General features: G+C 44.1%; 2 protein-coding genes and 1 long non-coding RNA gene across 3 annotated transcripts in view; 1 reads left to right on the plus strand and 2 right to left on the minus strand.

Moving 5' to 3' along the window:
- CYFIP2 (cytoplasmic FMR1 interacting protein 2) overlaps nt 1-570 on the minus strand; it is a 143,939-nt gene extending 143,369 nt beyond the window's left edge. The window contains exon 1 of the mRNA XM_055430081.2: nt 423-570. The gene's annotated coding sequence lies outside the window, so the exon portion shown is untranslated. The remainder of the gene's footprint in view (nt 1-422) is intronic.
- Nucleotides 571-2,122: 1,552 nt separating this feature from the next.
- The window catches only part of LOC129559390 (uncharacterized), a 78,277-nt gene continuing 63,545 nt past the window's right edge, over nt 2,123-16,854 (plus strand). Inside the window, exon 1 of the long non-coding RNA XR_008686522.2 lies at nt 2,123-2,499. This is a non-coding gene — a long non-coding RNA (uncharacterized LOC129559390). The remainder of the gene's footprint in view (nt 2,500-16,854) is intronic.
- ITK (IL2 inducible T cell kinase) overlaps nt 9,409-16,854 on the minus strand; it is a 63,964-nt gene continuing 56,518 nt past the window's right edge. Inside the window, exons 15-17 of the mRNA XM_055431061.2 lie at nt 16,700-16,818; nt 13,314-13,471; nt 9,409-11,998 (exon numbers count right to left, since the gene is read on the minus strand). Coding sequence (XP_055287036.2) covers nt 11,927-11,998; nt 13,314-13,471; nt 16,700-16,818 — 349 coding nt within the window. The 3' untranslated portion in view covers nt 9,409-11,926. The remainder of the gene's footprint in view (nt 11,999-13,313; nt 13,472-16,699; nt 16,819-16,854) is intronic.

The raw sequence follows: 16,854 nt of genomic DNA on the forward strand, positions 1-16,854 counted from the left end.
GTACCTGGGTGCGGGGAGACCACCGCCGCCGCCGGGCTCGAGGCCGCTGCAGGTGTCTCCGGCGCTCCGGATGAGCGCCGCGTCTTCCCGGGCCGGTGGCTCCGGCCCAGGCCGCGCACCTGCTGCTGCTACCACCGCCGCCGCGCCCCAGCTCCGCCGTGCGTCGGCGCCTCCCCGCACGGGTACGCACCACGGGGCCCACGGTCGGCCAGAGAGGGTAGGGGGCTGCTCCGGACCTGAGGCCCAGCCTTCGGAGGGTTTCGGGGTTCCCAGGCCGCGCTAACCCAGCCGCCAAGCCGAGCACCCCCGCGGGGCTCGGAGAAGGGGTGCAGACCCCTCGCGCATCCTTACGGCCTCGTCGCCATGCCCAGCGGCATCCTGATCCCCACGCCGGCCCCGAGGCCTGCGAGTCTGGGTCTTACCTGGGTCTGCGGCAGGTCTAGGCGAGCGGCCGGAGGCTACCGCGGGGCCCCGCGCCGGGGCGCAGGATGCTCTGCCGGGCTCCGCTAGGCGGCCGCCGCGCCGGGCCCCGCCCTCGGCCCCGCCCCCCCACTCGCCGCGGCTCCGCCTCTGTTCCCGAGATCCCGCCCCTTCGCCGCCGCGGCTGTCACACAAAGAGCCGGAAATGGCTGCGGCCAGGGGCTCCCGGTGCGCCCCCTGGGGCGGCCCGCGCACCCTGGCCTGCACCTCGGACTCCCCCACGCAAGGACAGTCAGCAGCGCCGCTTAAGGTGGACTTGTTCCCCAGGAGCTCCCAGGCCTGGGAGCCACACCTGCAGCTGTGGAAGGACTGAAGCTTTGGGCTCCTTTGGTATCTCGGCACTGGCGACCCACTCCAGCACTCTTGCCTGGAAAATCCCATGGACGGAGGAGTCTAGTAGGCTGCAGTCCGTGAGGTCGCTAAGAGTCGGACACGACTGAGCGACTTCACTTTCATGCATTGGAAAAGGAAATGGCAACCCACTCCAGTGTTCTTGCCTGGAGAAGCGCAGGGATGGGGGAGCCTGGTGGGCTGCCGTCTGTGGGATCGCACAGAGTAGGACACGACTGAAACGACTTAGCAGCAGCAGCAGACCTCGCATTATTTCTAAGTGCTCATTTATCTCCCTAATATTTATCGAGCACCTGTTTTGTTCCAAGTACCGTGCCAGGAGCAGAGTAGGCACTGGTGTACAAAAGACAGGCTCCCTGTCCTTTTGAGCTTATCATCTATTTACGAGAGACCAGATAAATTTACCTAGCAAATGTCCTGTTTCAACTGAGAGACATTCTGTGAAGAAAAAGAACAGGGTGAAGGGACAGAAAATAACCCTGAGGGTTGGGGAGAAGGGGCTTCCACCCACAGAATCTGATCCCAAATGCTGCTCCTCTTGTTCAGAAATACATTCTCACCTCCTTTTCACTTCCTTAGGGCAAAGCCCCGAAGCTGCCGTCTCTTAAGCAGGGTCCTCCCTCAACTTCATTCAGTTCAGTTCATTTCAGTCCCTCAATCGTGTCCGACTCTTTTTGGCCCCATGGGCTGCAGCACGTGGGGTTTCCCTGTCCATCATCAGCTCCTGGAGCTTATTCAAACTCATGTCCATCAAGTCAGTAATGCCATCCAACCATTTCATCCTCTGTCGTCCCCTTTTCCTCCTGCCTTCAATCTTTCCCAGCATCAGGGTCTTTTCCAATGAGTCAGCTCTTCGCATTGGGTGGCCAAAGTATTGGAGTTTCAGCATCAGCATCAGTCCTTCCAATGTATATTCAGGGCTGATCTCGTTTAGGATGCACTGGTTGGATCTCCTTGCAGTCCAAGGGACTCTCAAGTCCAACATCTCAGTTTAAAAGGACCAATTCTTTGGCACTCAGCTTTCTTTATATCCCAACTCACATCCATACATGACTGCTGGAAAAACCATAGCTTTGACTAGATAGACCTTAGTCGACAAAGTAATGTCTGTGCTTTTGAATATGCTGTCTAGGTTGGTCATAGCTTTTCTTCCGAGGAGCAAGCGTCTTTTAATTTCATGGCTGCAGTCACCATTTGCAGTGATTTTGGAGCCCAGGAAAATAAAGTCTGTCACTGTTTCCGTTGTTTCCCTGTCTATTTGCCATGAAGTGATGGGACCGAACGCCATGATCTTAGTTTTCTGAATGTTGAGTTTTAAGCCAACTTTTTCACTCTCTTCTTTCACTTTCATCATCTTTAGTTCATTCAGGAAGAATTAATTGCCTAATGAACAGAAAGGCAAATGCATTGTAACAGGAAGTATTTTCTGGCAAAGCCTGGGAAAGAACTGAGAGGACAGGCACCGTTCTCTTCAAGACTTACCTCATTTAGCGCTTTCCACAGAAACGGGTCTCTTTAAGCTGCCTGGTGGGCCCTCAAGCCAGTGGAAGTCAAGCAGCACCGAATTCCAACCTTGGAATCCCTGAACAAGTCACTTCACTGCTTTGTGCCTGAGGTGCCACCCTATCTACAGTGTGGGGAGATGAATTGCCTTTCCTACTTCACAAGGTAAATGATTTGGAAACATTTGAGACATTTTAAAGTTAAGGGGTAAAGTTTTGCTACAGGGGAACCTTTCTGAAATATTTCTGAAGGGCTCACAAATTTCTAGCTAATCACTCAGCTATTCCTATCAGGGCTATTTATAGAGGAGCCCCATTACTGAACCCTCAGCAAAGAACTTGTGAAAGTCTTTGCCCTCACTGATCTCACATCATTTCCCTAGCACACAGCATTCATAATCCTTTGTGGTTTGATGTTACATCACTCATTCTAATTTAGATTGCTATTTCAGAAAGGATGACATACATATATGTATGTCATATATATTAATATATATATTCTCACTGGTGCCATGTGAGAAAGCTGTGGGGGTGTTTGTGGAGGATGGCTTTGAAAACCAGAAGTGAAGTTTCCTTCTTTTTTGAAATTTTTAATTTTCTACTGTGATCCTTAGGATTTTGTGTGTCAGTGATTACAAATATGTAACAGTGAGAAACTGGATTTTCATTCTAAATGGCATATTATTTTAGATGCTGTACGTTTCTGGAAAACATATTTCTCCCTGTGGCCCTTCCCTGTCTTTTCACCTTGCAGGAACACGTTGCTTAAAAACAAACAAAAAAAGATGATTATGTTTATATTTGGTTAGATCTTGGGCAAAAATAATTCCCTGGCCCCTAAATTCTGTTTACTTATAAGGGGAAGCAACATGGTCTTATTGAAACCACTGCTTTGGAAATACGGAGGCTTGCCTTTTGGTCCTGATTTTGCAACTAAGTTATCCGAGATAAGTCACTTTGCCTATTTCCTCATCTGTACAATGAAGTAGGTTAGATGTACTCCCAGGTCCCGCTGCATGTGGGATACTGCGTGAGTTAAAACAAAGGACATGCCCAGGCCAGGCTTAAAGTACACTAGCTCTCACTGCTCTCAGAATGGAGCCAGAACTCCTTCCCAGGGCCCGCATGTGTCTGCATGATCTGTCTCCGTACCTCTCCAGTCTCTTCTGCTGTGAAAAAGCTTGCTGTGCTTCAGCTAAGAGGAATCTTTACACTTCCCAAACTTGCTGTATTCTCTCTTGTATTTAGGCTTTGCGCAGGCTGGGCTTTTTTGCTTGGCATGATCTCTCTATTTCCTGCGCTTTCTACACTTTCCCCCACAATGCTGGCTAACTTCCAGTCATCCTTCTGATATCTGCTCAGCTGTCACTTCCTCCATGACCCCTCCCTGTTTGAATTGGGTTAGGGTCAGCGTTCATACTCCCTGGGCTTCCTCTACCTTACTACTTATTATGCTGTGTTGTAATTATTGATATACTTGCCTGTATACCACCATTTGAACATAAAATCTAAGAAAGCAGAGATGGTATCTTACTCTCTAGTGCATCTTCAGGGCCTAGTACATAACAGGTGTTCTATAATGTAAAATAATAGAAATAACAGTAAAAGTGGATTGAATAAATAATTGAAAGTGAAATCTTAGCTTCCATGTTGCTTGAAACTTGTAGCTCTCTGTCTACTGCCTTCAGATAGATATCCTTCCCCTTCAACCCAGGCTGCACCATCAGTAGTGAGCGGACCACAGTTACAAGGCGAGAATTGCTTCACTGCTTGCAAAGCTGTGGGCCATGTATTGTGGTTCTCTGTGTGGGAACGTTGCCTTGTTTTTAGAAAAGCCCTAAGTCAATTAGAACACCTAGGTCTCTGTTTAAAATCCATTGGCAGACCTTGCTTCATGGAAACCAATAGTGGAGCATCGGGAGCGGGCGTAAGAATTAGTTATGAAAACAGGACAGACCCATAGACCTAGAGAATGAACTTGTGGTTACCGGTAGGGAAAGAATGGCAGGAAAGGATTGTTAGGGAGTTTGGGATAGACATGTACACACTGTGATATTTACAGTGGAGAAACCAACAAGGACCTACTGTATAGCACAGGAAAGTGTGCCCAATGTCATGTAGCAGCCTGGGTGGGAGGGGAGTTTGGGAGAGAATGGATACACATATATACATGGCTGAGTTGCTCTTTTGTGCACCTGAAATTATCACAGCATTGCTGATTGGCTATACTCCAGTATAAAATAAAAAGTTTAAATAAAAAAGACACATTCCAGCAACAACAACAGCAAAAGAATTGGTTCTGGAGAGAGGAAACATAAATGTTAATCATGGCTAACATTTATCAAGTGCATTATCTCATTTAATGTTTAAAATTATCCTGTGAGGAAACTGTAACCATTAGTCCCATATTATAATTGAGGTAACTAAGGCAGGCTAGATAACTTGCTCAAAGCTCATGCTTTTAACTTTTAACCAAAGTATATATAGTCTTATTTCCCTTCTCCCAAACAGAATCCTTGTATTCATTACTGGGTCATCTTATTCGAAAAACATATTTAATACAAGTTTTAGTGACATATGGTATTAAAATGTTTCTGAATCAGTAATAATGTTTTTAACAGAGGAAAAGGGATATGAGATGGAGAAAAAAATGTGAATAAATACAAAAAAAAATCTCCATGTGCAATGAGCTTGCCACAGATTTGATTCATGTAGTTAAACATTCATGTAGTTAGCAGGAAACGAGAAACTTGATGGTCAGATGCTCAATTTACATTGTCCATTAGATAAAGCCTGACCACTTGGTTAAAACTACCTCATTTTACACATGAAAGAACGGGGCCCCAGAGAGGGAAGGGCTGCCCAGGGTCAGCTGGACCCAGACCCAGGGCTTTTCATAGGAAACTGGGTTGCCTGTTTCCTTTTTTGAATCTGAAATAATTTGTTAAAGAAGATTTTTAAAATAGTTATTGGATGTTTATTTGGAGTCAGTCTCTATGCCAAGTACTGTGTATGGATGGGCAAATTTTATCCTCACAAAATCTTCAGAATCCTGTTGTTTTATGGGTGAGATATTGGGGGGCATCCCCTCTCTTCTTTGGTCTTTTTCTCACTGCTCACATCTCACAACTTCTAGGGAACTGGTCTCCCCTGAAGGTCATGTATTTTATGTATAACTTGACAGCAAAGAAACTTTCATCGTTATTTAAACAAATACTATTTACAATAATTTTGGATAAGAACTGATAAGGAGACCTCGAGCGTATTCCAGATTTGGAATGCAACAGTGTAGCTGAGGTCCAGTGAGTTTGGTGCTGCTGTATTTTCAGGGGCTGGCATCTTGGCCCTATAATCAACCCCACCAAATGGTTGGGAGCATGGAATTTGGGAACAGACAGGTCTGGCTTCAGGCCTGCATTCTGCCTCTTACTAATTATGGGACCATGGTTTTCCTAGTTTACCGAGCCCCATGTGCTGTGCTTAGTCGCTTGGTCGTGTCTGACTCTTTGCGACGCCATGGGCTGAAGCCCTCCAGGCTCCTCTGCCCATGGGGATTCTCCAGGCAAGAATGGAGACGGTTGCCATGCTTCCTCCAGGGCATCTTCCCAAGCCAGGAATGGAACCCAGGTCTCCAACATTGCAGGCGGACTCTTTACTGTCTGAGCCACCAGGGAGCCCCATACTCCACATCTCTAAAATTGAGATGATCATAATTGTTTCTATCCCTTAAGTTCTTGGAAGGTTAAATGAAACAATCAGTGTCACACTCAGCAGAGCCACCATATGTGCTCAAAAATGGGAACCTTTTTTTTAAATTATTATCACCACGGTTCAAATTTTGACATGATCTCTAGGAAGAAGGCAGGATTTGGAATGAGATCTGAGTTCTAATCTCGCTGTGTTGAGTAGCTCTGAATCACACATGCTGTGTGTCACTTCCCTTTTCTATCAAGTGAGACCCCTCTTCACCCACTCTTTCCTCTCAACGCTGCTGGAGAGATCAAACATCATCTTGGATGGGAAAGTGCTTTGAGATATACACACCAGAAAAGCAAATAAATGTGTAGCTTGTCTCAGCTTATAGACATTTGTACTCAAAATGAACCTGAGAAAACAAAAAGGGAGCAGGAACTCCTTGGTAGCTCTAGACGGGTGGAGAGGGGAATGAGTAGATGTGAATCTGGATGGTGAGGAACCAGAATCCACTAAGTTCCTTTAACTGATTCTCCAGCACCCGCTGACTTCGGGCCCCAAGGTTCCCAGTGCTAACATAGAAATAATGCTGGGGAAGAAGGTGGAATAAGATGTGTTTTTGTGCATGTTGGTTTCTCTGGTCTGACATGTCTTCTAAGTCCTCACGCTCTTGGGAGCTCCCATTTACCCTTTAGGACACAGCTCAAATATCACTTCCTCTGTGAAGCCTTCTCTGATCCCTTGCGTGTTTTCACTCTTTCTCTGTACTCACTGTACTGTGACCTCTGTTTCATCATATCACCTCCAGCAGCCCTTTGTGATCACAGTTGATTTTCATTATTTTGTGTTTATGTTTTATAAAGTCACCCGATTTACACATAATCTTGTTTTATGCATATTTCTGTTCAAAAACGCCTTGTTTAGTATGTATTGTGGGTGTATTACCATTGAATTCACAGTCAACAACATCATAAGTCATGTTGAGTGAAATTCACCTAACCCACGTTTACCTTGTAACAGACATCACAGTGTTCTTTTACTTACGTGAGGTAGTACCTCAGTTCTATGCTTAAGGGTCATTTTAAACAGCAGAATGACCAATAAAGTGTTCAGTTCAGTTCAGTCGCTCAGTCGTGTCCGACTCTCCGCGACCCCATGAGTACACAAGTGCAAAAAGTGTGACACTAAACAGACCTCAAAAAAGACACTAGTTTATGGTATGAGCTGAAATGAGAAGGCAGAGGTCTTGCCTTGTTCAGCCTCATCTGGGAATGTGCTTGTAGAGTGACTCAAATTTTTCACAGTTCTGAGCATGGGCATGTCATGAATGACATGTGTTTTTGGGGCCTGGGGATAGTAACTGCTCCTTGGCAGCCCTTTTCCTTCTTGGTACTCCCTGTGGTTCATCTAAACCCACATTGTGTTAAGTAGTTCTTTTGTAATAGGCCCTCCTTGAGTTATCTTAATTTGACTGTGGTGTGTTTGGTCCTCAACTGACAAGGTGTCTTATTCATCATATATGCCTGACCCAGTGCCAAAAAATAGCAGGTGAATGGTAACCAATGATCTCTAAAACTCCTTCTAACAGTATCTGTATGATTCTGTTATCCCAGAAGCCAGTTACTCATGGTGACTTGAGAAGAATCGCAGTCATAGAAGATGCCACTCCCACCCCCTCACACACAGTACTGCCACCAAGGGGTGGTTCTGGGGAGTGAGTTTGGTGCACCAAATTTCTAGCACTTTCCTCAAAGTCACTGCGAATAAATATCTACTCTAAGTGAAAATATGTGCTCTCTGTTTGAATGCAGCTTCAACTCTATCCTCCTCTTCCTGATCAGAGCACCTTTCTGAGCCCCTCAAAAGAACCTTCGGCTCCTTCTGCACAAACACACACACACCCTGCCCCTCTTGCTGAATGGCATATATTCTGCCTTTTCCTGAGTGTGGTGGTCTTGTGTGTTGGGAGATCCCAGGCAGAGTCTGCAGGATAAATGTTCTCTGAGAAGCAGATCTGCTCATCCAACCTGCTCTGTAAGTTTCCTCTCTGGGTCATTTGCCAGTGGGAGTCAAGCCCAGAGGTGAGCTCCACAAAGGACAGTGTGGAAGCCACAGGCTTTCTCACTGGTCCCTAATGGTCCTCTGGTGCACAGGCTGGTTCCTGCAGTAGCCGTGGGCATTTGGTGAAATGAAAGGTACAGGGAGAGCTCAATGCACCAGAATTATAATGACCCAGCTTTTATTCCACTGGGATTTTAAGAAGGAGAATAGGTGTGCCTTGCTGTTCAAGTGTGGCTCATAGACTCCAAATTACATTTCCACATGTCACCCACACAGGAGATGACAGTGAAGGAGTATGAACAATAATCTGGTACTAGGAACAAGGCAGAAATCTTCTCCAGATTGGTTTCTCTTCCACCAGCTTGCCTCTCTCAAATCCACTCACCACACTGGTGCCAGAATATATTTTTAAATGCAAATTTGACCTTCTCTCCTTGTTCAAAGACATTTTTCCCTCTCTACAACTAGAATTCCAGTATTTTTTTTTTTTGGTGTGTGTATGTTTTAAAATCTAAGTTCTTGTCTATAGATTTATAGTCTTAATTTCAATTTGTCTACTCCTTTTATTATCCTCACCCTTGCTGAGACCACACACACACACACACACTCCTTATGTTCCAGCAATGATAAACAGATAATAGCTTCTCAATATGTTTTGTTTCCTCTATCTTTCTACCTGGAAAATACTTCTCTTATTGCTGCCCTTTGGCTTGCCTAAAAATCCCATGATTCATCTTCAAAACTGAGTTAGACATGACATCTTCTGTGGTGGTGCTTCCAAAATTTCCATGTACATGTGATCGCTTGTAGATCATGTTAAAATGTAGATTCTCATTTAGTGGATCTCAGGGTGGAGGCAGAGAATTTGGGTTTCTCACAGGCTAGTAATGCTGCTGTTGCTGGTCCAGGGACCACAATTTGAGTAGCAAGAGTCTAGAATGTTTCTACGGACATTGCCCTTTGTCTGAGAGATTCCATCACTTTTTCTGAGCTCTGCTCTACTTTGACCTTATTCCTGTTGTTGCTCTAATTCCCGTATTATAATTTTGCTTGTGTATGTGTCTGCCTTCTCAGCCATACCTGGAATATCTTTTAAAAGTAAAGACTGTGTCTTTTTCATTTTTGATTCTGCAAAGACAAAACATAGGAAGGAACAAACAAGGGAACATAGGAAGCATTTGATATTTACTTGATGAAAAACATGTCAAGTGATATATAGTCTTCACTTGTCTGTGTAATGTGAAACTATGTAACCATTATTATTTAAGGAAAACTTTTGGTTGTCTGACATTTGGCTAAATATGGACCCAGGCTATAGATACCATATTCACTAAAATGCACAACTTTATTTGCTAGACTCAGCCTTTAACTTGGTGTGCTTTACAAAGCATAGGAGATATTTGTAACATTTTAATTGTGAATGTACAGTAATAAATATTCACTCTAGTAAAATATAAATATATAGTCTCAAAAGGACACAGTGCAGAATCTGTCAAATGAATCTAGAACCAAAACTTTGCCTAGGGGAATTCCCTGTAAACACATGGCACCATTTTCAAAATGTGAGAGGGGAAAAAAAGCCAAACAGGCAGGAAGTCCATTTTGCAGGACACTTAGAGGTAAACTCTTGACATCTGTTGAGTTAAAGCCTCAATGAATCTGAGCTTGAACAAGATAATACCATGCAGGGGAGAATCATTCTAAACCATACCACAGAAAGTCAGTCAATTCTGATGTTTTCCTTCTAGGCTTGATGTTCCAGAAATCATCTCTAATTAAAGGTTCCAAAAAAGAAAGTACAAAATACCAAAAAAGTAAACAGGGATGATTTTGGATAAGTTGAGGAATGTCATCTTCTGAATGATAGTTTTATTTTGAAGCTACCAGTGTCACAACAGTTATAGTTAAAAGTTGTGCATCTGCGTCACCAGGCAGTCAAAATATCACATGATTTAGAAAGAGTTGACTTCAACACCATCCAGTAATCTCTCTGAGAGTTTTATCTGAACACCGTAGGAAAATTAAATCTCTCCCACATCAGGAATTACCCTTCGCCAGGAAATACCCTTCAGTCAGGAAATACCCTTCCCCAGAAAGTGTCCAAGAAGACTGCAGCCAGTTCAAAGTTGAAGTAATAATTAAAGGAAGTATTTATACTTCTGCAGGAGAATCTTTTAAAGCCACTTTGAAGCCCATCTATAAACGGCTTCTTGCAGTATTACTCTGGTGGGTTGGGTGAATCAGAGGGTTAATTACTCCTTTAATAACTCCAGAGTCATTAACTCTAATGAAGGTGAGGATATAGATGAGGAAATAAAGATCCTATTCCAAGTTGGAGGGCTACATCGACAACCACACTGCTCTGTACAGGATCAACTTTACTTGCCGATGGTGCTGTGTGGGCTTCTTAACTGGTTCTTCCCCTCTGCTGTGCTTATCTCTTCTGCAATCTCTTTGTCCCTCAGTAGGAGGCAGTATTGAATAAAAATAGAGAAACTTCATTGGCATCAGACAGAGGTGGGCTCTATATTAATACTTCCTAGCTCTGTCACTTCAGGCAGGTGTCCAAGCTTTTCAGAGCCGAAGTTCCATTATCTGTAAAACTGGAGTGATGATAAAACCTCACAGTGTTGCTGTGACCTCGGGGTGAACTGAGATTCTGCAGATAAGGCCTGTAGCTGTCTACATTTTCGCTTCGCATATTCAAGTGCTCAATACCAAGAGGCATCCTTGTGCATCTTGGAAGCCCCCGACTCAGGACCTGACTCAGTTTCCATCCAGATGGTTTGAGCAAGAACAGACCTCTTGTTCCTCCCTTAGAATTTAGGGAGACTTGAAGTCTCAACCTTGAAGTTGCAAACCTCTAGGGCTGAAACAAGCTTCAGTTTCTCTGGCACAAGTCTGCACGCTGTTGATGCAGATGGAAGAATGCAGAGAGGGGCCTGATTGCTTACAGAAGCCATGGTTTCCCCCCGCCAGGATGCCTGCGGAAGCATTCGGCATGGAAGGGGAGGCAGAGTCACCTGCTTGACTTGGTACTAAAGATGAGCATCCAAGTGGTAACAATCTAAGGCCTTTCCCTGTACCAGGTGATTCCATCATCTGATGCCCTCTTTCTGCCCAGACGCCAGATACCCAATGCTTCAGCAGTGGGATCAGAATTGTTCACCCCAGTCCATCATGCTCTCTTCAAGGAGAAAGGTGGCAGTGTATTCTATGAGTAAAACCTCACAAAGCTACTTCTCAGCATATCCGGTCTCTGAGGTAAGCAGTTGTTCCATCATCTTCTGAGGCAGGAAGCTGTGGCTGACAGCATCACAGAGGCAGAGCTTACTCTTTGTGACTTTAATTAACTCTCTAGTTCTCCTTGAGAAATTGTCATGCTCCTTGATCATCTTGCCCCATATTCTGGGATTCTGTATTGCTCGGTCAAAGAAAGAATCCCTTGACCATGAACTTTAGGTCCATGTTTAAAATAATAATGAAGGTAATAATCCAGGGTCCTATACCATCTCTCCCTTTCTCTAAGAAGTGCAAGAAGTATTGCCTTAAAGCTGTTGATTGAGGTTTGTGCATTACGCAGGAGAAGAGGCTGGAGGAAGGGTAGGGACATCACTGCTGCTCTGGCCCCGCTCCCAGTGCAGTGGCTGAGCCTTCTGCCTGTGGCCTGGTGCCAGCCTCTAGCAGGCTGCTGCCTCCGTGGCAGCTTAGGGACTGGTGCAACAGGCCAGTTGCCTCTGGGGAGGCCTGGGCTGGTGGCAGCTTTTAATGCTCTGTGGAGGGAAGACCTCCTTCCCCCACTCAGGATCTGTAGCCCGTGGCCTAGCTCTGAGTCTCTTTTAAAGCCCCAATTCTGCAATTTCAGCCAGTTGACTCAAGAGTCTGGAGAAAGGTGGCCGGTCTTCTGGTTTCTAAGAAGAGAAAGAAAGGTTACTCTGTGATTTCCTTGTACTTGTGTATCATAGCTAATTCCAAAGCAAACCAGAATTAAACTGCAATACTTTTTACTGATTTTTAAATATGTTTCTATGTTGTATTTGAGGGCATTGTGTCTTAGTTGTTAACAGTAGGCATTTTGGAATCAAAATATGGCCTGCTTTTGAATTTCAGCTTTTCCACTTAGCTGTGTGACCTTAAACAGGTTACTTAACATCTCTGAACCTCAGTTTTTTATCTGTAAAATGAGGATAATAATATTATCTATCTCATAAGATTGTTGAGAGAATGAAATAAAGTCATATATAAAATGTAACATAAATAAGTGCTAAATAATATCAAAAAAGTAAATATTTGGGTATAAATCTCATAAAATGTATATATGATCTATACTAGGAAAAATATAAAATTCTAAAACAAGATATCAACGAATATCTAAGTAAATGGAGAAATATTCCATGTTCGTGTATAGGAAGACTTTATATTGTTAAGATTACATTTGTTTTCAACTTGATCTATAGATTCAACACAATCACAGTAAGAACTGAACAACTTATTTTGTAGATACTGACAAAATGACTCTAAGGTTTATGTGCTGTGCTCTGCTTAGTTGCTCAGTCATGTCCAACTCTTTGGGACCCTATGGACTGTAGCCCACCAGGCTCCTCTGTCCATACCTGGGTTCTCCAGGTAAGAATACTGGAGTGGGTTGCCATGCCCTCCTCCAGGGGATCTTACCAACCCAAGGATCGAACCCAGGTCTCCCGCATTGCATGTGCATTCTTTACTGTCTGAGCCACGAGGGAAATCCCTAAGGTTTATATGGAAAGGTAAAAGACTCAAAATAGCCAACATAATACTGAGCAAGATGAACAAGGTTAAAGGACTGACACTCCTTGACTTTAAGACTTAGGATAAAGCTTTAGTAATCTAGAGGCTGTGATGCTGGTGAAAGAATAGACAGATAAATGGAGTAGAGTTAGGATCCCAGAAATAGGCCCACTCAAATGTAATCAAATCTACCCATCTTCCTCTCTGACAGTATGCTGACGGCTTGTACCATTATATTGCAAATCAAATAATATTTAAGATCTCTGTCAGCTCTTCTGGAGATAGGGAACTCCTTCAGTTAATAGGTGCTCAACGTCATTTTCTTGCTAATCTGTTTTGTCATCCCTACTGCCTCATCCTCTGAGAGGGTTCCTTTCTTTGGGGATGGGGGCAGACCCTGAAGTTACAGATTATAATGTTGGGGGGGGCGGAGAAGGGGAAACCACTTCCTTTACTGACCTCTTTCCAGCAATGATTCATGATCTGGTAGATATGCTGGGAGGCCAGTCGGGGCTTGTATAACCGAAATCCAGTGGTGATGTCTTCTACCACCTCTGAGTTGCTTCGGTTTTCATATGGGATCTTGCCTTCACTGAAGACTTCCCACATCAGCACACCTATGAGAAATAGTGAATCAAAACAGGTAGTGATAAAGTTCATGAATAACAAACAAACTCACATCTAGAAATCACAGACTCTTTGACATTAAAATTCAAGTCTCTACCACCAGAAAATATGTCAAACCACCTAAGGCTTATTAGGCCTGTACTATTTCTGAAGAACAGAGATTTCCCAACTGAAGAACATTCAAGCTCAGCCCTTTGTTATATCTAACTCAAATGCTACAACTAAAGCTCGCAGGGGATGTAAACTCAAATGTCTACACATGATGTAGATGGATGCAGTAAATGAAGTCTGTGTAACAGGGACTAGTGAGGACTGTGGAAAACCAGAAGTCAAAAGTTCTGTCCCCAAAGGGACAGCTGTGATTTAACTCCAACAAGAATAGGGCAGTTGGGAATGAGGGCTCAGAATTGCCATGTTTTTCTGATTTATTTTAAAAGATAAATCATAAATTGGTAGTTTTAAAATATAAACTCAATTTGATTAAAAAAATACTGTGTTAACCAAGCAAAACTCTTCATGTTGTCTATTTTTGACCTCTGATTTAATCACTTTTCCTTTTTTGCCTTCAGTAGAAATGTTACACCCAACTTTACTATGTACTCATATATATTCCGGAGAAGGCAATAGCAAGCCACTCCAGTACTCTTGCCTAGAAAATCCCATGGATGGAGGAGCCTGGTGGGCTGCAGTCCGTGGGGTCGCTAAGGGTCAGACACGACTGAGCGACTTCACTTTCACTTTTCACTTTCACACATTGGAGAAGGAAATGGCAACCCACTCCAGTGTTCTTGCCTGGAAAATCCCAGGGACGGGGGAGCCTGGTGGGCTGCCGTCTATGGGGTCACACAGAGTCGGACACGACTGAAGTGACTTAGCAGCAGCAGCAGCAGCATATATATTCATCAGATGTCAGAGTGGGAACAGAGCTTGCAGGTCACCTAACCCAGTAGTTTTCAAAACAGAGTCCAGAGAACTCAAGGGAAGAATTTTGCAAAATATGATCCCTCAAGTCTTGAAAAATCATCTCAGAAATTTGTTCCAGTGGCAGATCCTGAGGCCCAGTCCAGACAACTGGATGAGAATTTTTGAGGGAGCCTCAGAGGTGCCTCAGGAGTTTGGGGAAATTCAGTAAATAAGCCCATTTAACATCCCAAGATGCCAGGATTTCTAGTGAGATTTCTTTGGAAAATGGGGGTTTGCTGCTCAGAGCTGGCTGGAAAACAATTGCTTTTATGCAAACCTTGTGATGCACTGAGGAACTGAGTAAGGCCCCAAAGAGGTTAGTTGACTTATTTAAAATAGTGTAGTTCATTAGGGCAAAGACCTTAAAATGCATGACAAAGCCCAATGGCCTTGAGGCAGGCAGCGAACTTGCCTTCATCCACATTTCTGTTTCTCAGGGTTGTCACCCCAGTTTTCTCACCCTTCCTACTCTGCTTCCATCAGTCAGTCTCATCTTTGGTCACTTCAGATGACACCTCCTAGGAAGGGACAGACTTTAACCTCAATCCTCTAATTACAAGATGCAGCAGCAAAATCCTAGGCTGACAACCTGTGGCAGAATAAACACCATTCCGAGTCAGTGAGGGAATGTGACAAAGTGGCCATGGCTGCAAACGTTTCTTTATGAACAGCTGGCTTGGTGCCGCATGACCAGCTGTACCCATGGAGATTGGCCACACCCTTCCTAGTTGTATGCACTGGGGAAAAGAGGATCTGAGGTTGCTCTCGTGCAGTTTTATTTCTTCTGAGTTCATTCTGTACCTTCAGTTTGATTATCAAAGTCATAACTAGGTCTCTTGAACAGAGGAACTACTTTAAGGAACAATTTTTGTTGTTGTGGTTTAGTAGCTAAGTCCTATCTGTCTCTTTTGTGACGCCGTGGACTGTAGCCTGCCAGGCTCCTCTGTCCATGGGATTTCCCAGGCAAGAATACTGTAGTGGGTTGCCATTCCCTTCTCCAGGATATCGTACTGACCCAGGGCTCAAACCTCGGTCTTCTGCATTGACAGGTGGATTCTTTACCACTGAGCCACCTGAGAAATCCAAAGAACAATTTAGAAGGACTCAAAATAAACATACCACTTGGCTGTTGGAAATGGATATTCTGAAGTACTGAAGAAGACTAATTAGTTCTTTTCCTAAGGGCTGATAATTAGTCTTCTCCCTGGTTTCTACTACTAGTCAATATACTTGGCAAATCTTCCCTTCATGCAGAATGACAACATCAAACTGCAAACCATTCCTGTCCAAAGTAGAATCCTTCTTACACTCCAGATCAAAGAGGTTGTCCAGCATAGTTTTGTGCACACTTTAATATGCACAGGCTATGATTTACAAAGACATGACACTTCCAGCAAGAATATTTAGTGCTTCTTGTCACACAGGCATCATTCAGTCTTTCATTCATGCCCATTTGCACGTATGAGAAATTGAATTCCTGACCATGGCTAGCCAATTTCATTGCCTGTATTTCTCCTGCTAAGTTAGTACTCCCTTTTCTTTGGACACACCAAACTTTGGCACTTGCTGTTGCCTTTGTTAGAGACACTGTTTCCTGGATCTTCAAATGGAGACATCTTCCTCTCATCATTCAGCTCTCTGCTCGACAGTCACAGAGAGTCTCAGAGAGGCCTTCCTGGATGGATCCCGCTATTTAATACAGACCCTCCCTCCATTATAGTCTCTCTTTGCCACATTACTGCTTTGTTTTATTCATAGCACTTGCTGATTACTCCCTGACTTGACTCACACACATATTTGCTAGCTTGTTTACATGACTGTTCTCTCTCCTTCAAATTTGGCTCCAAGAGAACAGGAGTCTTTCTATCCTGTGTAACAATGCTTTGTGAGCACCCAGATTAGCCTCTGGCATGTAGTAGATGCTCAAAAAATCATTGTTGAATGAATGGGCAATATACTTACTGAGGGTTAAATGTGGGAATAAACATAATGTTGGAAAAAAACATGGTCCCTGCCCTCCAGGAACTCATATTCTAATCTTCTGATGCCTCCATCTCTTGATCTCACAGCAGCTGTCATCAGTATCCTGTTTTCATTTTTATGTTTACCCTCATTTCAAAAATAACCAAGAATAAATACAATAATGAGTCTGTAGACTCTCACTGGGATGCCCTCACCATCCCAGCAATTGGACAAATAAAATAGCTGGCGCACAGTCCCAGGTTGTGCGGGTGTGGGGCCAGAATGATACTTACCAAATGACCACACATCGGACTTGCTGCTGTAGCGACTGAAGGAGAAGACTTCTGGAGATGCCCACTTCACTGGGAATTTGGTGCCTGTGGAACTGGTGTATTGGTCATCAAGGACGAACCTGGGAAGAGAGAGAAGAGAGATGGTCCGAGTGTCC

The sequence above is a fragment of the Moschus berezovskii genome, chromosome 8, assembly GCF_049115385.1.
Source record: "Moschus berezovskii isolate FMDL1 chromosome 8, NW_MosBer_1.0, whole genome shotgun sequence".
NCBI lineage: Eukaryota > Metazoa > Chordata > Mammalia > Artiodactyla > Moschidae > Moschus > Moschus berezovskii.